Raw genomic sequence first — 23,394 nt, 5'->3', positions numbered from 1 at the left:
ACAGTTGAGAGTGAATAATGCTCTGTAAATTACCTAATGGAAAGGGGTGCCCTTAGTGCAGCCTGACATTAGAGAAGTAAAGTGAGCAAGCACGGGTGTTTGACCCAGAGTCCTTAACGTGGTTAGGATTACTGTAGTCAGCAGGCAGATATTCAGGATTTTTTACATTCCTGATTGTGTTGGAAGGAATGTTTATTAGTTAGAGGAAGAGGCTGGGAGTTAGGAGTTGGCCATAGCACTTTTCTCACTTTGTTTCCTAATGCCTCAGTTTACCTATACCTGCTTGGAGGGCTAATTTCTGTGTGTATTAAGATTGTGAATAAAGAAAACCACACAAAGTGGAAGATTTATTGTTTCTGATTGATTTGTATTTTTGCTACCAATTATTTGCAGAGTCTTTTATGTTTTATTTTGTTTTTTTAATATTTTCACTTGTAACTAAAGCTGTTTGCTTTTTCTTTTGTTGAAGACTCGGTCTTTGCTCAGTGTGTTTGAAGAAGATGCGGGAACCCTTACTGAATATACAAACCAGTTGCTTCAGGCAATGCAGCGAGTCTATGGTGCTCAGGTAATTTTTCATTTGTGTTTCTTTTGTTCCATGTGCAGTAGAAGATAAGTTGCTATTATGATGCTGTTACTTATGGGAAGGGTGCCAAGTACCTGCAGCTCTTGCGGCTTGAGAAGAGTTGTGGGTGTTTTCTGTCTGATGTCCCTTCCCACCTTAATGTTCTGAAAAGTCATACATATGAAAAAAAAACTTACAAAAAAAAATCTTCACAAAAGAAATATGTCCTTACTTTATGGAATATTGGAAGGCCAACCTTTATAAAATTGCTTGCTTGCGCATAGGTGCAATGTAAAGTCAGGTATCACTTTAGCCACCTAACTTTGATGCTGTGACTCACCATCTTGAAGAAACTGTCCGTGCCCATTGATTACAGAGGGAACGTACACTTTGAGTCATGCTGAACCTAAGTACCTAAGTAATCAGTGTGAAAAAGATGGGAGTAGGAACAGAAAAAGACAACACTTTCCTAAAGCACCTACATGACCTAGATGACTAAATCCCTTTGAAAGTAAAAGTTTTAAGTCATATCCAGTGCTTTCAAAAATATTATAAATCTGGGTGATTTTCGGTGGAGCTAGGGATTCCCATGTGTAAGGCCAGATATTTTAAAGTACCGTATCTAGGTCTTTAAAGGCATACACGGTATCGTGTGGCACTTGTGCAGGCATTTATGTAAGTTAGGTGTGCGACTTCCTAAGCAGCAACGGTTTTCCTATTCTTAAATCAGTACATCAGAGAAAATGGAAAGATGAGAGGAACAAGAGTGCTTGGAACTTACTGGGAGACTGAGTGCCTGATCTCATCTGGCGTTATCAGTAATCAGCTGTATAGCTAGTGCAAGTATAGGCCCATTTGGTGGGATTGCTCTTAGGGCTGACTGGTGCTGTGTGACTTGGAAGAAAAAGCAGTCTGCTGAGGGTCTAAATACTTACACCTGGAAGATCCAGCTTTGAAGATCTGGTCTTAATGTCCTGGATCCTCTGCAAATGCAGAGCAATCAGAGATTGGCAGCACAGCTCAGATACTCAGAAAACAGTACAAGGGCTGAAGAGGTGGCATGAAATCAGCTCTCAAAGTTTGTGATGGGTGTTTTGTTAGGGTCATTGAGCTTTAAGAGAGTGTTGGGTGGAAATGTGAGGCCAGAGAGCAGGTAGGATTGAAACAGGTGGAAGAAGGAAATCAGAGGGTCAATATGGTTTGGTTATTAAGAGTTCAGCTTGTGGACTGTGTGTCCCTTTCCCCTGCTGATGCCTTTTTCAGATGCAGTTTTGGGAAGCAGTGCCGTTACTGTGATTCATGAAAAAATGCTTTGTCTGCTTTTGTTTGCCTCTTCCTTTCCATCTCAGTTTTTAGCCATCTCTATTTCTGTTGCCCCACTGTTATGCCATTTCCTCTTTCTTCTCACTATATCAGCGCATTTACCCATCTGTACTTTTCAGTATTACTGAGTCTTTTGCATTTTTGTAGCACTTTGTGGCCACTTTCTTCCTGCTCAGTTCCTGCTTTAGTTTGATATAAATATTCAATCACTTGTGAATATTAGATGCATGCCTTGAAATATCAGACATTTGTTGCCATTTTGAGATGGGGAGCACATAGCAGTGTTTGTTTTTTTTTAAGTCTTTCTAAGGATGCGCTTAACAATGACTTAGGAAAATCCAGGTTTAGTGGCCAGGGTTGGAGACTTGACCAAGGATGTTGGCTTAGTGTTTAGTTTCAGTACTGTTGCTACTTTTGCCATTTAATTTCTTGGGAATTGTGTGTTGTGACTTTGTTTTGGGTTTGTGCTCCTGGGACCCAGAACTATAGTAGTAAAAAATGACACTGCATTAACAAGTCTGAATTATGGAAGTGGAAAAGGAAGCTGAAACCTTTTTTCCCTATATGTGCTTTAAAAAGTCTTGATATTCTTGCATGAGATTTAAAAGAATACAGTAAAATTGGGGCAAAATTCTGATTTTTAAATAAAAATTAATGGGAATAATGAATTCAGCCGTATACTGTGGTGGTTAATTCTACATTGTCAGTGCTGTGTAGGATAACTGTGATTTCTGACTGACTTTACTGAGCTTTGTGAACGTCAATGTATCCTTTTAAGGAGCTGCTTCTGAATATTTTGAAGGAATGCACTGTTTCAGATTAAATTCACCTTCAGTTTTTGAGATGCACACTACTTGCTACAAAACTTTTGATTGCACTCGCTCTGGAAAGAGAATTGCAATATTGAACTGCATCACTGAAACTTGAGTGGAGGGTTAAGAAAATAAACTTTTGCTGATGCTTGCGTTAGGAGACCCACTGTCTGGGCCTCGTTATCTGCACACTAGGAGGTGTTCCCAGCACCTTTTTCATTTTGAAAGGAAATGAGATTAAGTAGTGGGAATGTAAAAGTTGAGAGTAATGAGAAGGCAGATCCTGAATTTCCTTTTTCATCTTCCCAACTGCTTTGTCTTTGCAAAGTCACTGTCATCCCCTGCACTTATTTCCTTATCTGTATAATAGGAATTACAGTGACTGACCTACTTGGAAGCAGTGATAAAAGTTCGGATTGCACAGCCATAAAAATGGCTGGAATCACAGTCATGGCAGTTGGGCAGGACAGAAATGGGCTGTACTGGTCTACAGTACTGAAAAATTGGGGCTTATGCCCCCTGAGAACAGTTCCTACAGTCCTGAAAATGTAAATTTTTTTTTTTCTTTCTAACTGTGTTCTGAGCTTTAAGGTCTCCCAGGTTTGTCTCGATATTTTCAAGACGTCCTGGAGAAGTTTACTAGAATTTTGGTGTTTCTTTGTGATGAAAACTTGGGTTTTCCTGTAATTCAAACCACTATAACTTGTGATCAAATAACAATAGTTGATGGTTCTTAATGGAGCAGTGCAGAGTCTCAGGGGACTTGCAATTAGTAACAACTGAAAGCTGTTAATTATCCATCTGGATATATGCTTATATTTGTCCCAGAACACTGCCTGGTGTGCAGAGCAGCAGTAAGTTTGTAAATTGACAGCTCAAGCTGCTCTAAATGCTTGGATCAGTGCCTTGGAAAGGAACGCGAGAAAGATAGAAGTATTTGCCCAGAGATTTTTTTTTAAGCACTTGGAAAGTAGGATTTTTTATTTGAAAATTCCTTTTTTTGTAAACTATTAACGCCTTCTCCTTCTCAACCTGCCCCCCCTTTTTTTTCTTGAAATTAGAGGAATTTGGCTAGGTGCTGGGGCTCTTACATTTCAGAAAGTTAGGTATTCAAGCAGAACTTCGTTTAACATGCCTTTAGAGCCAGCTGCTCTTCCAGTGACAGCAGGGTGATTGCTGGGATGGGCACTTTTAGTGGGATGGGCTTCAGTAAAGGCAGCAGAGAGACCTTTGAAGTGCCTTAGAGCTGCTTTTGTCCCAGGGGCAGCAGCACCCTGTTGTGGGGTGGTGCTGGACGTGCTGCCGAGGCACGTGGGGCCAGGTGGTGCAGGAGAGCCCATACCCTTAAGCTGCAGCTGGGTGATGGGTTTAGCAGCTCTCCTTTGGGTGCAAGACCCTCGGGCTGTGGTGCTGCAAGGCAGGTGAGCGTGTGATGCTGTGGTTAGGGAGAAGGTCACAGGAGCCAAATGTGTGAGCTGTGCTCGAGGAGCAAGGCTCGGTAGCTCTGACAAGCCTGTGTGTGTAAATACAGAGAAACATTTTTATATTTCTTCTTCAAATAAACCACATCCGTGTGAGTACGTGTTGTGCTTCCTGCTCTCGTTCTGCTCTCCCATCTGTGCTGTAGCACCCTGAAGTAGTTCATCGCGTGGATAGTCTTACAGAAGAAATATTTCTTACAGATTTTGTTCTTGTAGTTCTTCCTCTTTGCAAGCAAACCCTCGTGCTGCATCTGGCATTGCTGCTGCCTGATTTCTGTGAATGTTGTGTTAATTGTTCTGGACATTTTATTACCTGAGCAGTGTGTAATGCAGCAAGCAGGGACTCAATTTACTGGGTCGCATGCTGGAGCTCTTGCCACAGTGTTAGACCAAGCTGTGCCCAGTTCACATTCCTGGCTTCCCACTGCCACAGTAAATTATTTGCAGAGCTTTGCCATCATCTCTAGTTCTCCATCACACTACAGAAACAGCTTATGTGGGATCTTCACATAATGAAAAGGAATGCCATTTAAGAACTCAGGAGGCTGTTGTGTCTCTGCGGACTATTAGAAGGGCTAAACAGCTAAGCAAATTAGAGGAAAACAAGATGTATTATGTCTTTGGAGAGAAGTTTCATCTCGTTATTTCTGATAAATCTGCCTAGATATTGAAAACAGCGATGGCAGAAAGGGAATCAAAATAAACCCATGTTGCATTTGGCAATCTATCCAGCGAGAGAACAGCACGGGAATTGTGAAGAGTAATTCTGTTCGGCTTCAGTGTCTCTGTGAGCAGTCGTCTTGTGACTCCAGAGTCACATGGGTAAGGCAGCTTTATGGCCAGGCTCTTAAGGAAACTCTCAACAATTATGAAACAGCCTTGGTTTATATGCGCCGCACTACTAGGTATCAGGACGGCTTGTATCTGTCCAGGACTGTTAAGCAGTGCTTTATAAGAGTGTTATTTTCCTCCCCGAATTTGTTGCACCTCGTGTTTGCATTTTTCAACAGTGCTTCTTGTTTGATCTTACCATCTACAGACTTCTGCGAAACACTGTGTGTATTATTGTTTTGTATTCAGTGGAGGCTTGCAGCATGTACCTATGCAGTTCTCGAGGTTTATTCACCATATGCTGCTAACAGGTAAAGGGCATTATCCCCTGGGAACTGCTGTGTTTACAAAGCCTTGGGAGGTGATGTTAATACTGCTGATGAAGAGGGAGCCACCGTGCTTGGAAGCAAGCCAGCGTTGCGCTAAGCAGGATCTGGAGACCTGAGAACTGCGAGGAAGCATAAATTTATAGAGGCCCTGCTGACAGGAGCTGTTTCGCAGGAAACTGAAGATTCTTCCCCTACTTCGCTAGATATCCTATGGTGGCTGCTTTTGCTGTTTTACAGCAGAGTTTTGACTGGTGCCTTTTCTTTTTTTTTCAAGCTGTTAGCTGATCCTTTGCTGAGCTTTCCACGTTTGTGAGGACTGAATGCCATGCTGTGAATCAGCAGCAAGGCAAACTGTATTTTAGCCTGATCTTGTGAAGTGCTGGGCAGCCTGGGCACCCTGGTGAGGCTTAGCTTCTCTCAACGTGGGGTTCAAGATTCCAAGCAATTTAATATGGAAACCTAAATGTGTGGGACTGTAACATTCACCGGACTGCTGGAAAATTATATTTTGTAGCAAGATAACATGCACATGCAGACAGAGATGCATAAAACAGCCATATCAAGACCTGGTTCTTTCTGTGCTGTGTCTGGTTTTGAAGGTCAGTGTGTTCCCTAGCTCTGAAAGGATGAGAAGGCTGCAACTGCCTTGTGGACCTCTTCTCTCAACCACCTGCCTGATTTTTCCTCATTCATCAGGCATTAAGCTTTCCCAAATGTAAGTCGGACTTTACTATGTGTCATTCTGCACATACAGACTGCCCGAATAAATGCATTTTCCAGTCTCTTGCCTGTTTACATGAAGAAGCATTTGGCAGTTCTGTGTGCTGGTTACTTGCAGAGTTTTAAAAATGCCAGCTTTAGCTGGAGTAGGAAAGTAGCTTTGCAGAAAGCTTCATTATATTGGGATTGGGAGTGGATGTGATGGAATAGCTCTCTCTGTCTTTAGAAGTTAATTTATAGCTCAACCTAATCCTTTACATGACCTCAAATCTGAAGTCTGTTGGAAGGTATTTCTACAGACAGTTGTCTGACCTTAATGTGTTGGCTCTCTGATTGTATTTTGGAAAATAGAAGAGATTCTAAAAAGTGATGGACTGCCTCACTGGTAAATGGTTGACACAGTGGAGATCTTGTTATGAACAGGTTACAGAAAAATCAGTCTCTCCTGATATGAACGGCTTGGTGAATACAGGTGATAACTGTGAAGGTGGAATCAGCCCAGAAAATCATGTGCCTTTGCTCTGGTGCTAGATCAGAAAACAAGAGTTGGACGTTTTGTTGCTGACTTGTTTGAAGGCAGGATGAGGTACTGAAGTAACCCAAGAATTTAACAGAATGGTTTTTTAATCCGTTGGGTTTTTATTTGTGGTGGATTAATGCTGGATTCAAGACACCACTCCCATTACCTTATTATGTGAACTGGTGTTAGTGAACTTTACAAAATCTATTCCTAGGGATTGTCCTAGTTTACCAGCCATGGTTTTTGTTTCTTTTAAATTAAAAAGCACAGGGTTTTATCTGTGATTGTAACTGTCTGCTGGATACATGCTTGTGTCTAGTCTTTTGGTCTGTTCTAGTGTACTTTTTGCATTAATGCTGCAATGATGATTTTATACAGCAGGGAAAACATCTAATGAAAATTAATGAATTTGTGAGGCCCAGAACTGGTTAATTTTGTCTTCATCTAGAATGTCTGGATTTCTGTTCAGGTTTCTCTTGGTTTTCTGCCTGAAACTATCGTTTCATCAATAGCTTTCCCACTCCAGAAATGCTTGACGAATTCTGAAGTTTCGAGGTAATGTGGAAGAGATGCTGAATAGGCAGTTGGGACTGTGTAATAGCTTTTCTTTTGCTATGGTCTACTGAACTTCAGTCCCTTCAGGATAAAGGAAGTGAATGTTGCTGTATTGTATAGGAAAATATTTTGGAAATAGATTGAAACCCGATAAAATGATTTGCCTGGGTTCAGTGGATCTATCAGCTGAAGCAATCCAAGTAATTTCTAACTCTTGAGACTGGTAAATCGTGGCAGCAAGGGTTAGAAAATTAAGGCTGGTTAGGAACAAATGGGAGGAGGATTAACCAAATTTTCCCAGATTAGTGCGTTTAGCAATGCAGTATTACCACATTTAGCAATGCAGTATTACCACTGGGTCAGCAGAGCACTTTGCCTGCTTCCTGTGCCTTATGCAATATGATGGTGTTTAAATTCACCCGTTTAATTTGAATCACTTACAAGTGTTTGTTTGGTGTGTGTGCTGTGGTGGATATGAATCTAGTGGCAGAGAGAGTTACAAAGAGGCTGGGAGGGAGGAGGGAAGGGCCCAGGATTAACTCCTCCAGGTGGGCAGGGATTGAGTAACAAGCTTGCTCGTGGTGTTTTGACACACAGAACCAATCCAGTAAGAGGCATGAGCAATGTGTCCTGCTGGCATCAATGGCACATAAGTGGGATGTGGAGCTGCTAGCTTAAAGTTAGCCCAAAATTTTGAAGGAAATTTTATATCAGGCCCTTCCATCACCTTGGACCTGGGGTAGTGTGCCGTGGATGTCTGCCTGGGGTCTTTATGGGGCTGTTGTCACCTGATTGTATGCTTGACATGATGTTAACTTATAGCCTCATGAGACACTCTGTGTGTGTGTGTGTTCTCCCTCTTGTCCTGTCACATACTAAAGACCTCTCCTGGGGAGTGGTGATTGCTGGAAGATGCTTCTTCCACACCTCTGTGCAATGCCCACTCTCAAACTGCCTCACATCAATGAGTAAAGATGCTCCTTGCTACTCTTTGGATATCACTGGGATGGGGAAGGAGGGTGAGGATCTGGTAATCTTAAAAATCAAACTGGTTGAAGCTTTGAGGATGGCTAGCACAGAGGAATATAATACCTCTGAAGTCAGCCTAATATTCCAAAGGTGTTTTTAGTGTTGGCAAGTTTGAGCCACCAACATGTATTTTGAAAATAGTACAGCAGGAATAAGTGAACTAATACAAAGAGGGGAAAAAGGCTTATTTTTAAATGCAGATTATTTCAAAAGATTCCTCTCACATTGATCCAGCTATAAAACTAACAGATAGCACCACAGCTTCTGTGTGAGGACTTACTCTTAAAGCTTTTACTCAGCTTTATCTTTGACATTGATGGAGAAGATCCCATGCCTGAGAACCTCTGCTGCTCTCTGTAGTCTTAAATCCACCTCTGGACTCCAGCCACAAGCACACGAACAAACACACCCTTCTACTGTCATCAGTCCACACGGAACAAGTCTCATCCTTCCTGCCATCCACTCACTGCTTGCCAGCTCCCTCTTTGAAGGTTTCGCTCCCTCAAGTGTCCCTGCTGATAATTAAGGCTTATTCCATCCTTCCCTGAGCCCTTTACAAGGTTTGCTAACTCGGAAGGCACAGCCTCCTTTTTCATCCAGTGGCTTGGGAAATACTTAAATGCCAAGTGTTTGTGCAAAGCCTTTTCACGTTGAAAACTTCACAATCCGTATCACCTGCAAATCTTACGTGAATCCTGGATATTGCTACTTTATGAAATTGTAATGCTTGTTACTAATTGGTCTGAGGCAAGAAACAAGACTGTAATCCCCTGTTGTGAGCATGGTGAGAATAGTCATGGGGTGCACATGATCTGAACTTGGGCCCGGATCAGCTCCAGTTCTGAGCCCTTGTTTGTGACTTGGAGGGCCTCTGTCCTCACACCTCCAGCCTCCTGTGAGTGTTACTGCCCAGGGGTTTTAAGATTGTCAGAATTAGTTCATCCTCCTCCTGCTGTGCGTTCACAGTGCAGTTATTCACGTACAGCTGCTGTTACATAGGCTGCTGTGGCCATGCCTCTTCTATTTTTTTATCCTTTCTGTGCTCTTGGGCTGAACGTTTGGGACAAGCCCTGCTGTCCGGATTAATGCTCCTTCCTGACGTGCCAAAGTGGTGCAGAAGCAGCAGGCTGTAATGCAGTATGTCAGAGGTGGCAGGAGGCCAAATTAAAGCTGTTTCTGGCCCAGATGGTTAACTTTGCCATGCTCTGCGTGCTCAGGACGGTGAGGGAGGGAACACAAACTCTGTCCCAGTTTTAATGGTTTTGTATACCAGCTATAAAAGCAGTTCAGAGATTGCCCTGAGGTTTTACGAACTCTCCATGGCCTTAGCATATTTTATCCCCCCCCTCCAAATGTGTAATGTTTAAAATGAAATTACAAGCGATTAGTTTTGGATGTTACCAAGGGAGAGATGTGACAAAGTATGAGACAGATCTGAGTTCCCCTGTTCCCTTTTTCTTTTTTTTCCCCCCGGTTTTAAGTCATTGCTAACAAATGAGGCTAACAAACTTGCTAACAAATGTGATCACGTTTTAAAGAGGCACATCTGTGGGTTCTCTTTATTCTTGTGGATTTTGAAGAAAGATGATTAACAAATTAATGAATATGAAACATTCTTATGCTAGTATGACAGCTTACTTGTTTGAGATTGTCCTGATTCTGTCTTGGAAGAAAACAAAATGACAAATTTCACCTTTGTGCAAAGAGGTTAAGCTGAAATAAACTGCGTGTTGATTATGTGTGAAATGTACCTGTTATTACTGCTTCTCTGTGCAGGTATTTTGGGACTGTTTGTTTACACGCAACTGAATGTTTGTCTGAGTAGTTGCAGATTCAGTCAAGAGGCTGGTTATGAAATAGTAGTAACAGCAGAGCTAAAGATTTGTCATTATTTCTATTAATATGTAACTTTTGTTTGTAGAATGAAATGTGTCTTGCCACGCAACAGCTTTCGAAGCAGCTCCTCGCCTATGAAAAGCAGGTATGTTCAACATTGTGCCTCTGATTTACTCTTCAGCACTTGAAAAGAAGCCTGTTCAAAGAGTGTGGTTTCCAGAAGTGCTCAGGCCATTGGATCTATTTGATTTCATGCAAAGACTGTTGTAAAATTCCCCAGGATGTTCAAGGGAATTGGGTCACTTCTCAGCATCCTTAAAATTAAAAGAAACGAAACAAAACAAAAACAAGACGAACAAAGTGCAAAATGTGAGTTAATAAGCTTATGAAGATAGAAGCCAGCTTGTTCTACTGTATAATGTTAAAATGAATCTGATAAGCATTAATTGCATGCTGTCCAAATCCATTAATTTAAAACAAGAGTAGCAGTGCATAAAGAATATATATATATATTGAGTTATTGATTTTCCATTTCGTTTTACTGCATTTTGTAAAAGTATTTATTACCTTTGTAGTAAAACACTTCTTGTGTTTTATACTCAGCTTTTTTGATTTACTAACCAAATACTTTTTTCTATTTTCAGCATTTTGCCTTAGGGAAAGGAGATGAAGAAGTGATATCCACCCTTCATTACTTTTCAAAAGTTGTGGATGAGGTAATTTGAATTGCCATTATTCTGTTATTACAATGTTAATGGAATGTTGGAGCTCTTCCTTTTGATCTTTGCCCTTTTGGTTCTGAGCCTTCCCACTGAAGGACGGATCGTGTCAGAGTTTTATAGAATCATTTATGCAGGGGTGGAGAGAAGTTTAATACCACCCTTTAGTAACGGTCTCTTCAGCACTAGAGCTGGGTCTGTGGCTTCCTTGCAAGCGCAGAGCAAGCACAGAGCAAAGCTGAACTTACTAAATAGGGGAATTAGAAAAGAGACTGAAGTCAGACATGTTTCAGGTAGACTGGGGCCATTTTTAATTTAATTTTATTTAAAAATTCTGTTTTCAAGCTTTAAATACTGCAGTTTGAGCCCAAACCATCCAGGGATGGGCACAGAACAGCTGTGCAGTGGTACAGTTGCAGCTTATTTTACTGTAGGATCACAGAGAATCCAAACATGTCTGGGGAGGCTGCAGAAAGGTCTGCTGAAGGCAGGTTAGCTACTACAGCTGTATGTGCTGAACACTTCTACTCCCCATGGGTTGCGGCTAAGTAGCAGGTGTCTTCTTAAATGTGCTCTTGTTAGACCTGCCCATGTAACATTTCATTCTAATGTCAATATCTGGGTTCTTATTGCTTCAGTCTCATTTGATACATCATTTTCTGGTGTGAGCAGGACTCTGTGTCATCAGAAAAGTGCTGTTCTTTAGTCTACTTCTAGCCTTCGCTTAGAAGACAAAGGGCTATAACAAGGTTTACTTTTGGGGAGAGGAGAGTAAAGAGAGTTGATTGCAGGGCAAAAATAAGTTATAAATTTTAGAGCTGTGCTCATTCCATGGGTAACTCTAATGATATAATGGGAAGAATTCCTAGGATTAACTTTGCCCTTATCCTTATCCCGCTGCATGCCTGCTCTCAGGATATACTTGAAAGGAGCATTTACTGTCACAAGTCTTGTACTTGTCTTGGTGATGTGTTAGTAGGTGAAAACTAGTGCATTCTCCTCCCCAGGTACAAGAGAACCATCCCTTTTGTGGGCTGAAGGTGGAGAACCCTGCTGCTCAGTTCTGTCAGTCACATTTTCCCTCACAAGAACCTGCTCCATTCCTCAACCACCTTTCACATCTGTTAGCTAGCCCCTGTATCTCTTTTCCAGTTGTCCTTTCTACAGGAGTTGAGTTGCCCCGGTGTAGTATTGTGTTGTCAAGTGGGAAATACTGACTTCATCCTTACCTTCCTAAGCCTAATCACAGAAAATGTGAAGGTAAAATAGTGCCCCCTGTTGTGATTGTGTCCTGGGTAACCTTCCTGAACGGAAGGAGATTCTAGTCATGGAAGTGGAACTGTAACTCTGTGCTATAGAGCCTAACAAAATCTGGTTAATAGAAGCAAATTACAGATGAAATCCCGCTGGGTTACTCACTAGAATTAATCATCAAGTGAACTGCTCTAATGCAGCATGTGGGAAATGAAAAGTTCTTGGATCCTTATAAAACAGTAGGCAGGAATTAACCACTTAGTGCAAAATCCCCATCTGTCTCACAGAAATATGTTTTAAGCACTGAAGTAGATGGAAGCATCTTACATCTTCATCTGCTGGGCACAGATGGCAGGTGTGGCTCTTCAAAACCCGTAGAGTGCTGGGGCTCGTGCTCTAATTTAGGTGGTTCTCCTGTGGATCATCGCTCTGCAGTTTGTTCCTCCAAAGCTGACTTTATTATTATAGGGCTTAACAACTCTAGCTGAGGGCTGAACTCAGTTGTGTAAGGTGATGTATAAACATGAGTCTTTTTTCTTTTTTTTTGTTTTTTTTGAAAGATTTTGTGTACTTTTACTTCCATGGGAGAAATACGTTTTGTAGGTTAGATATATAGATCTTTCACAAATACTTACGTGTATATATATATTTAAAAGATTTTTTAAAAAACTTGCCTTGCGTCTGTATGCATCCACGTGTATTGAGGAAGTAGAGGTTACAATGAAAGCCTGCAGTGGGTGCTTAAGTGTTCACCAGAAAGCTGTGGTAGATACTAGGTTGGAAAATGGAGCGATTATAGTACCGTGATTATTGTGGTCATAGTTTAACCACTGGGGCTTGTTGGTCTGCCTCAACCTAGGTGGAAATGGGAGTAAGATGCATTACATAGAATGTGGTGCTAATTTTTCTGGTGGAAAAAGGTCACTGTGGTCATCTAATTCTTACTGGGAAAAGGGCATGTTGCTGTTGACAATTGCATGCAGAAAGACCGTAGGAGTCATTTAACTTAGCAGGAGACATTTGAGCTCAAGTATTATGAAAAGAAGGACAAAATCTGTAAGGTGACTGTTGTTGCCAGACATTGAACTTGTAATTTTGAAAATTTGGTTATACTCATAACTTTTTCCGACTTTACATGAGGGGCAAAAAGTAAAAGAAATAGAAGTGTGGATGAATTGAAGGTTTTAATTTAAATTGGCACATTAAACTATATACAAATTAAGATTGCTTTACATTTTACTCTGAAAACTTCAAATTACATTGACTGGAGTCTTTTGTTTGGACAAAATGTGTGTTTATAAACGTACCAAAGTAAGAGACAGGAATGGTTCCCTGTGTCAAACAGTGTGAGCAACGCGCAGCATGAAGGTACGTGTTTTTGTTCCATTTTTATCTTCTGACAAGTCTGCCTCATGTTCCTGGTTATTAACTAATAGGATAATATGTCACACTTCAAGATATATGTTGATGGCTGCTGGTCTGTAGCCATCAGTGTCTTGATCAGGACCTGTTTTTTTAGGTGGCATCAAGGAGTGTTTTACATGAGTTTCCAAAGTAATTAATGTAAAGGCCCAGATACCAGAATTTAGATAAACTGATGTTTTCTGGTCATGGTTTTTTAATGCCTTGAAGAAGGCATAGATAAGGCCAGAATGATTAATAGTGTAGGGGTGGTCAAGAACTGGAACAGGTTGCCTGGAGAGGTTATGGAGTCTCTGTGTGAAGTTTCTCATAACCTGGCTGGACGTGGTCCTGGGTAGCCTGCCCTAGCTGACCCTACTTGAGCAAGGTGGGTTGACTAGGTGATCTCAAGAGGTCCTTCCCAACTTAAATGGTTCTGTGGTTCTGTGAACAATAATGACACTTGGTGGTGTTGATATGGTATTTCTGATCCCAAATGGTAGAAATATAAAACCACTGGACCTTCCATAATTTTTTTTGGTGAGAGCTTTGCTAAGAATTTTGTATTTCTCATGATTAAGGTTACCAATGTGTGTTTTATTAGCCTGTATAAGCACTGGTTACAGATTGTTCAGCAGCAGACAGTGTATCTTATTCTTTTTGTTTACATTCTGTCTTAGAGCATTTCTCTATTCTCTGTTTTAGCTCAATATTCTTCATTCTGAATTGGCAAAACAGCTTGCAGATACAATGGTTCTCCCAATAATACAATTTCGGGAAAAGGATCTCACAGGTAAGTTTTAGTTTAAATTTTAATTTTCCTCTTGGTGTTCCTTCTTGCTTGTTTTGTAATAAGCTGAGGCATAATGTCATATAATTTGTTCTTATGGTAACTCACAGAAAAGTGTTGTTTTTTTTTTTTTTTAATGTGTTTGTTTGTTTCCCTGCTACAGAATTTCCTTTACAGGCCGTGTGCTTTTACTCAGACATAAATAGTGCAGTTTTGCCACGTATGGGTTATGCCTCTTGTGGTGCAAGTTCGAAAATACACAACTTGGTCTTTGTTGGGTCACTCCACTTTTACATGAGTGTAATTTCACTGAAGCCAATGATGTTACAGTTGCCTAAAGCAGGGAAATTTAGCAATGTACCTGGCTTGCAAACAACCTTCATCCCACTTCCAGAGTTTGGGGTTGTTTGAAAAATCACAAGCAGGAATGCTTTTTCAACTTTATAGTATGATACATCCCCTCCTTTATAAGCAATTAGTTCTCTTTAAGCCCCTTCCATCCAGGGGTAGTTCCAAGTAACCTGATTGCGCAAACTTGGAAATTCCTTAAACAGTAAAGCAGGAGTGCAAACATTTGTTGTGATTTCAAAAGAGACAAGTTGATAGTCGAGGTCAAGGACACTGTAACCTACATAGGCATCAGAAACATGAGTTCTTACTGCAGCATTTCCAGGGCTTAGCAAAAAAAAAAAAAACCAACAAAAACAACCAATGTTTCTATGTTTCTCATGCGAAGTTTACTCTCCTGTTTATATATTTTTGGAAAACATCATTTTGATGGGAGACGAAATAAATAAATAGTAAAATAGTGACTGTTAGAAGTTTCTGGTATCGTAGCATCTCATTTGAAACCACGGGATACATCAAAGTACTTATAAAAATGGGTATTTTGTAATCTAGTTTTTGTAATTTTGTAATCTAGTACCAAATATTTGTATTTGCATGCTCAGATGTTGATTCTATAAATGGTCTTACACCTCTTTAATGTGGCCTCACTGATGCAGTGAATCTGGTCCCATCTGTATGGATTATGTCCCTAGTTCATAAAAGGAGATGGAAAAAGAAGATGCAACCAAAGCCTCAGCTGGTTCGTGACAAAAAAATTGAAGTTTATTCAGTTTACCTGGATGTCAAAATCTTTTTTTTATTCTCTCCATCCATCCCCACCACCGTTTTGCTCTGACGCAATCTGTAGAGCAGCGTTTTTAGCAGAGGATTGGCCATACTGAAATTTCATCATAGGATTAAACAAGGAAGCAGAGAAGATAAACTGTGTTCTTGTTTTACTTCCGATTTTGTTATGTATTGAGTACTACAGAAACCTTTAGGTGCAAGTTAGTCACACCTGGGAAGAATTTCTGTCATTCTGCATTGGAATCATGTGGAAGTGTTCTGGGAAGAAAAAAGTGGTATGAAACTGATTTCTGAATAGGTTGTTAGAAATAATCAGAGACCGCGATGACATCCTACAGTTTACCCATTTTCTTTTCAGAATTGCATAATGGCTGGTCTTATGGTCTTGTGAATGTGCTTAGTTTGTTGGTTTCTGAGAAGGGTTTTGCCAGTTAAACATACATTGATAGGGGAACTGAAAGTGATTTTTACCCAACACTACTGAAAGTTGAGTCGCCTGCTTAGTTTCTCTTCCTCCTACCTGCATCAGAAACTGGTGGCCAATGTTTGTTATGTCAACGTCACAGCCAGCAATCAGATGGATTAGACATATACTTATTTTCACAGAGAAGCTTAGTCAAAAAAATGTTCCAGTTTGATGAAGATTATGTACAGGGAAGGCCCTTAGTTCATGTATCTCTAGGACTTCATTAGATTTCTTGGTATCATATAGGCATTGTTAGGATGTTCAGAACTGCTGGTCTTTTAAGGCAGTGGAGGGCCTTTTGTGAAAGCATAGTGAAACGATGCTTTGGGTGAATGACACTGACATATAAGGAATCTTTTTCATAGTGATAACTTTTCTCAGTCAAATAAACTAACTTCACTCTTGCTTTCCTATCTGTCTGTTAATTTCTCTAGCAACTGATCTGGTTTATTATCATTTTCAAGATAAGCATGACTTGTGTGTGCATCTCTGTTTTGAAAGGACTGGAATGATTTAGGTATTAACAGTGCCATAAGTCATCTCAGTTGAACAAAGCGTTTACAGCAGCTTTTACTTTGAATATTCAATTTCTCTTTTCCAGAAGTAAGCACGTTGAAGGATCTTTTTGGCCTTGCTAGCAATGGTATGTTTACTGGTTTGTTTGTTTCTAATGGCGTGCACCTGTTATATCACAGAAGACATTTTTAATCTATGCACACACACATCACATTTCTAAAAGAAATAATATTCCTTGTCTACAGAACATGACGTGTCCATGGCAAAGTATAGCAGGTTACCGAAAAGGAAAGAAAATGAAAAGGTAAAGAACGTAAAAGGGAAAAGGAAAAGTTTTCATCAGCCGTTCTGTCTTCATCATTGTAGCTAGTCCCTACATACACTTAAGAATTTTGGAGAGTTCATCAGTTAAAGTCATGGTAGCTCAAGACTACTTGTGATTTAGTTTCTAAGCAGACACAAAGCTTTTAGACAACCATTCAGCAAAGATTTACCTGTTTTCCCCAAGTTAAGCAAATGACCAAGTATCTTGCTGAACTAGAGCCCCTCAGGTCCAGAGGAGCTCTTCAGACAGATGCGATCCAAATGGCCATAAGTAGATTTGTATGGACCTACTGTTGTACAGCTAATGTGATGATGCTGTATCACTGGTGCAATTCATTGTAAACCATGTCATGAAGCCTTGTGTCTGCTATTTATAAAGCATACCATTGTTTCACATCTGCCTTTCTGCTAGATTTCTCTGTATGGATTGTCATTTCATTTACAGTACACCAAACCGTGTTGGTGGGATTGTTTTACGTTTCTTCTTCATTGCCCACTGGAGCACTATTCCAAAATATACCTCTGTATGCTGGAAATGTGTGATTGGCCCTATCCTTTAAGAGTGCTTCAGTCCTACAGGATGGTCTTTCAAAGTGCGTTGCAGAACAGAATGTGATACAGCATCTTGTGAATTATTCATCTCTGCTTTCTGCACTTAGAGGCTTGTGTTGTGATCTCAGCTGCAAATAAATCTCTTGCATTGAGATCAGATCTAGAATGTTAGTTGCGGTAGTTGAGTTAGTTTATAGTCACAGGGATTGTCCAAATGCTTAAGTATCTTGACAGAGCAGGGCTCGAGGTTGATTTGGGTTTTGGATTTGCTTTATTAGTTTCTCATCCTTCATTTTAAAGTGGAGAAGTTCTGTAATGACTGTTGTTTAAAGATAATTTGAAAATAATCAGTAAATATACCCATATGCACTATAACACTTTGTCAACCTCTTATCAATTTTTGTTTAGCTTAAGGCAGAAGTGGCCAAAGAAGTGGCAAATGCAAGGAGAAAGCAGCATCTTTCATCTCTGCAGTATTACTGTGCCCTGAATGCTCTGCAGTACAGGAAGAGAGTGGCAATGATGGAACCTATGCTAGGATATACACGAGGACAGGTATGGACAGTTAAACGACTCTATCAGTTATACCTTTACCAGGGAAAGTGAAACATTGTAGCTCTGGATATTTATTTATTTTTGAGAACTTACAAATGAAAATAAAAGAAAACTAAACAACTTTATTCAGCATGCCTAGGTTCTAACAAATGGTTTTGTTTGTGGCAGATGGTTGAATGTTTAGATATCCAGGAAAGATAGCAATGGGAAAAATATGTACTATTATCCATACATTTACATACACACGTATGCAAAATGACCCTGGGGTTGATTCTTTTCACAGCTAAGCTATCTGTACAATAGCATTTACTTCTACTCTTTACTCTGTGTCTGCACAAACTCTCCTATGTAGCAGTTCCCCTCCTGGTACATAATGTTCAGCATACTGATGAGGGGTGTACACGACAGGGAACAGAGCATCCACTGGAGAACTAGAAGGACAGAACAGTAGGGTGGATTGAGCATAAATCTGGGAAATCCTGTTTCTAATCTTTATTCTGCCAGCGATTTGATATAGTGGCTGAACACACATTTCTCAAATCTGTAAATTGCAGCAGTGATACCATTAACCTGACCCTCCGGGATGTCAGGAAGATTAATAAACGAGCACTTTCACAACACTTGATTCTCATGACTTGCCCATTTTAAGGGTCTATTGTGCTTCAACACTGATGAAAGAAAGCATAAGGGAAAATGAGAATTGGGTCATGGAAAAATGAATGCAGTGGTCCTTTTGAGATGGTAGCCTGGATCACCATGTCAAGTGTCCTGTGTCTGCTGCAGATAATGTGTCCTATATAAAGTAGGTACTTAAAGAGAATTCGGTTGCTTTACATGGAAATTCATACTGTCTCTCTAGTGTATAATTACTTATCCTGAGCAAAAAACTGTACCTGTTTCCCTTTTCTGGAAGCCAAACAACTTCCTTGATCTAGCAAAAAAATCTCTTATTGCTTTATACAGGAAAGTCTCAGGTTGTCATGGGAATGACTGAATAGCCAGAAGCCAGTTGATACTGATCCTTAAATACTGTGAACCCCCTACCTCCCCCCATTAGCTTTTAAAGTATGTATTTTCTTCATTAGTTGCTCAAAACATGTCTAATATTTCATGTTTCCAAAGAATGAACATAAGAATTTTTTGGAAGTCATGGCTAGTATAGAGGGTTTATTCAAGCTGGACTGGATGATCTTGGAGGTCTTTTCCAACCGGTGATTCTATTTGACTGAAAACTGGCATCAACATCTAAGACAGGCATGGCAGTCTCTCATTATTCAGTGGAATGTAGGGCTCTTCCGTTCTGCATTAGATTTCTGAAGTAAATAGGTGAATCATTCTTGAAAAGAGTCTGCTTTCTCTCCTTTGTCTGTAAGGGGAATCTGTGGTCAAGAACATAGTTGCAGAAATGTAAGTTACAGGCAAGAGGAATTCTGTGTCCCAGGAATAGGGAAAAGGAGTGGAATCACAAGTAAAATTGGATTAAATATCTAATAAATTGATATTAATAAATAATAATATTAAATATATTTATTATATTATATTTATATAAAGTAATAATAAATATATTTATATTAAATACTAATAAATACTAATACTAATAAATATCTAATAAATTGCTTAACAGCAGAGAATTGTTTTGATGTTTTTGCATTTATTTCCAGAGTAACTCACTTTTTTTTTTTTTTTGGGGGGGGAAAAATAATTAATTGCACACACACCACTACCTATGTCCATGATTCACAGAGCTGTCAGTAGTTCCTAACTATGTCTGTGTGCCCCACAGCCAGAAATGAAATCTAAGATAGTCTACACTGAGTGCTTTGCTGCTACTGCATGCCTGCTGAGCCATAACAGCAAAGTGGACTCTTCATCTGTAATAAAAAGTGCACTTGGCCTTAGCAGAACAAAATCCATGGTAAAACTGTAGTTGATGTAACTGATTGCCTTAGAGACTTCTGCTAGTGCAGCTACACTTCATCGTTTTCTTGTCTGACTTTGCTGTAGCAGTTCATAAATTTCCAGGTTGGCCTACTAAATCTAATGGACAATTTATGTTCCAGTCCTTTTGGTAAGGTGTTACTGCATACAATGGCTCTTGACAGCACAGAACCAATTCTGTACGCGGCTAGTATGGGAGGAGGCTGCCTGTTCCCTCTTAGCGGTCATTCAGCAATTCATTGGAAATGTACCTGTCAGCAGCCAATAGCTTGTGTGTGTAAAGGGGTACGTGAACGGGTGGGAAGGAGCAAAAAAGAAAAATACAAGAAGTCAACACAGTTGTTTTAATCACGTATTTGTTTGCCAGCCCAAAGCATCAATCATAATGGGATCACTGTTCAAGCAATCTGTTTTTTGTCTACCAAAACCAGGATGACTTCCAGTGTCTCTTATTTGTATTTTTCAGATCAACTTTTTCAAGAAAGGAGCAGAGATGTTTTCCAAAAGAATGGACAGCTTTTTGTCATCTGTTTCGGACATGGTTCAAAGGTAGCACAATTCTTTTGCTTCTTTTTGTTTGCTCTTTTGAATTCTGAGCAATAGTACTGAAACCTTCAGCACATAATAGGCAGCACCCATGTTTCTGGCTCAGGAGGGTGCTTCCATGCTTGCATTGCACCGTTGGGCATATTTTGTTAAAGTAGCAGGTGGAAAGGGGGTGTGTTTGTGCATGTAAAGGAAAGTGCTACCAGTGCACTGCACAGTATTTTTACAGTATAGCCAGGAACTGTATCCTGTAAAGTGCTCAAATGCTTTCTTTTTTTGCAACGGGTTAATAGACTTAATATAACAAAGCTAAAGTGCATTCTGAATTAGAGGTGTTTATAATTGCTGGTTCTGAATTAGAGGTGTTTGTACTTGCTGGGTTCAACATCTAAAAGACGTTTAGATATTAAACTTAGTGATATGGTTTAGTGGAGGACTTGTTAGTGTTAGGTCAGAGGTTGGACTCGATGATCTTGAGGTCTCCTCCAACCTAGACAATTCTGTGATTCAGTAATAATAATGGATTATTGTTAAAGTAACCTCCCAGATAAGGATTTAGGTCTTGTAGCGTTTGATGTTGTAGATACACAAGCGAACTAAAACTTCTTGCCCTGGGCAATACTCATTGCGTCTGCTATAGCCTGTATCAGTCCACTGAGTTCAACATGAATTGTTTAAGTCCCTATTTCAATGCTTTTGCTATTTCAGTGCTTTCCTGCTTTTGAGAGTACTTTTTCTTTGTTCCCTCTCTTTGTCCTCCTCTTTTTGTAATGGAGATTGACATTTCTCTTTATAATTAAGTCCTTGTAAATGTTATAAACTTTACATTTAAAATGTAATCATATTAGAGAGAACACTCATCATTTATTTTAAATCAGCTGGAACGCTAGGCTGAACCCTTCGCTGTATTGCTTCATACCTTTCATATTGGAGTATCTCCAAGTCATTACTTATTCTGACTCTGGTGGCATTTTAAATAATGCATGCTTGTTAATTTGAGAACAGTGTTACCAGTAATCTCCCTGTGTAGGAGATTCTTTCGCTAAATGTTTCTTTATTTCCTATAATTTTATGCTTATTTATATATCTTCTTATGCTCAATTTTCAAATAAATTCCTCTACAGTCAACATAACATTTGTAGCGGTTGGAGGACAGATTTTAAACTCCCTTTAAATAGTGCATGTTATTAAAGGTAGAGCACGCTGCTGATGTCTTAGAGGCAGAGTTAGGATCTTATCACTGGATTGTCACTGTAGAATAAGCCCTTGTTGAAAGCTCGGGTGGGTTTGCACTCTGGACAGTACACAATACTGAATGGAAGTGAAAATAGGCTGCTCAATTGGTTTGCTCAGTCTGATTTTCATGTTTTCCGTCATGCAGCAAAACTGGAAAGTACAACTCAGATGTAAATAGTGCAGTTGTGTGGTGTTGTGTGATGTCTTTGGAAAACCCGAAAGAGAAGCTTGCAAAATCTTGATTGACTCTGCAGCTCAGCAGTTACCGACAGAACTTGGTTTCATTATTTAAGGTTACAGAGCCACTGAAAAAAACGTGCTGCCCAATCCTTTCCTCCTTTAGTGCTAGGGATCACAAGGCTTCAGTGAGTCAGATCTGCTTGCTAAACAGACTAAAAGCTTTTTATTTGTCACATTTGTTTTCATTTGGAACAACACGCTGATGAGAGCCATTGTGCAGCTAGAAATGTCAGCAGCGATGTGGTCTTGCATCTATATAAGCTGATTGCGAAACTGACTCTTCATATTTAAAAGTATTTTCGTTTACATAGTAAATACTGCTAACAGTGTCAAAACACATTAGAAAGGAGAAATCATTGACATATTCTCAGTAACCGATTTGTCTAGCTGCCACAAATGCATGGAGAAGTAATTTCAGAATTCTCACCTTTTCTTGCTTTTCTGTCTTGGAAAGAAGAGAAATGAGCCTTAGCAAGAAGATTCCAGTCTCACGAACCATGAAGATGCCAGGATAATTTTTATTTTTAAGAAATACAGGGTCTGTTCAGGCTGTATCATGTACGCACGTACTCCAAAAGCTTTAACCAGTAGGGATGCAAGTAGGGGGTTAAAGTTGCTTAAAGCATAGGTGCCAGGGGTTAATGGCCTTCTAAGATAAGCAGTGACAAATACTGTTATGCTCTCACCTCATGAGTTTTTCTAATAGTCTGGATGCAGTTAATAACTCCTAAAGTATGGAAAAGTGAATAAAGAAATCAAATACATACTGATATTGTTTCTCTGGAAGTCAAAGGACAGCTTTTGCAATATGGACCTCAAGAGGTCATCTCATCCAGTCACCTGCCGAGAGTAGGATCTGCTAGAGCAGAGTGCTCTGTGCTGTATCCAGTCCAATTTTAGGTATTTCTATCACACACATACACAGTATCTTGCTACAATTTGTGTCTGCTCTCTCATGTCTGTTGCTGCACGCCTCCAAGGAGAGTCTAGCTCCATCTGGTGTATGCTCTCCCATTAGGTAGTTCAGCTAGCAGTAAGAGCTCCTCTTAGCCTTCATCTCATGAGGCTGAAAAGCAGTTCTCATTGGGCTTTGTGTATCACCAATTACAACCCTTTAATGTTTTCTACCCTAATGTTTTCTACAGAAACAGCCATGTTTTCTACCCATCTTGTAGTCCATTTCTCCAGTTTGTATTTCACTAATTGATCAGGTGCCTGGTGACAGGATGAGGGGGAATGGGCTAAAGTTGTGCCAGGGGAGGTTTAGGTTGGATGTTAGGAAGAACTTTGTTACCGAAAGGGTTGTTAGACATTGGAATGGGCTGCTCAGGGAAGTGGTTGAGTCACCATCCCTGGAGGTCTTTAAAAGACGTTTAGATGTAGAGCTTAGGGATATGGTTTAGTGGGGACTGTTAGTGTTAGGTCAGAGGTTGGACTCGGTGATCTTGGAGGTCTCTTTCAACTGAGATGATTCTGTGATTCTGTAATTTGGCTAAAAGGATGCTATGGGAGACCATGTGAAATGTCTTGCTGATGTCAAGTCAAACATCATCCACTCCTCTCCTCACATCCACCAAGCTAGCCATCGCATCACAGCAGACAATCAGGGTTGGCAGGCATGATTTGTCCTTCATAAATCTGTGCTTGCAGTTCCCAGTTGCCTTCTTAATTTTCATATGCTTGGAAATGGCTTCTAGGAGAATTCACAGGAATTCCAGTGTG

General features: G+C 40.1%; 1 protein-coding gene across 1 annotated transcript in view; it reads left to right on the top strand.

Annotated features, from left to right (window-relative positions):
* Window positions 1–23,394, top strand: part of APPL2 (adaptor protein, phosphotyrosine interacting with PH domain and leucine zipper 2) — a 37,643-nt gene that overhangs the window by 4,519 nt on the left and 9,730 nt on the right. Inside the window, exons 2-9 of the mRNA XM_082778906.1 lie at window positions 470–568; window positions 10,087–10,146; window positions 10,646–10,717; window positions 14,081–14,168; window positions 16,367–16,408; window positions 16,527–16,585; window positions 17,566–17,712; window positions 20,117–20,199. Of these exons, the coding sequence (XP_082635032.1) occupies window positions 470–568; window positions 10,087–10,146; window positions 10,646–10,717; window positions 14,081–14,168; window positions 16,367–16,408; window positions 16,527–16,585; window positions 17,566–17,712; window positions 20,117–20,199 (650 nt within the window). The remainder of the gene's footprint in view (window positions 1–469; window positions 569–10,086; window positions 10,147–10,645; window positions 10,718–14,080; window positions 14,169–16,366; window positions 16,409–16,526; window positions 16,586–17,565; window positions 17,713–20,116; window positions 20,200–23,394) is intronic.

This window comes from Aythya marila (assembly GCF_965140915.1).
Source record: "Aythya marila genome assembly, chromosome: 1".
Taxonomy (NCBI): Eukaryota; Metazoa; Chordata; class Aves; order Anseriformes; family Anatidae; genus Aythya; species Aythya marila.
This window is presented reverse-complemented; position numbering and strand designations above follow the sequence as displayed.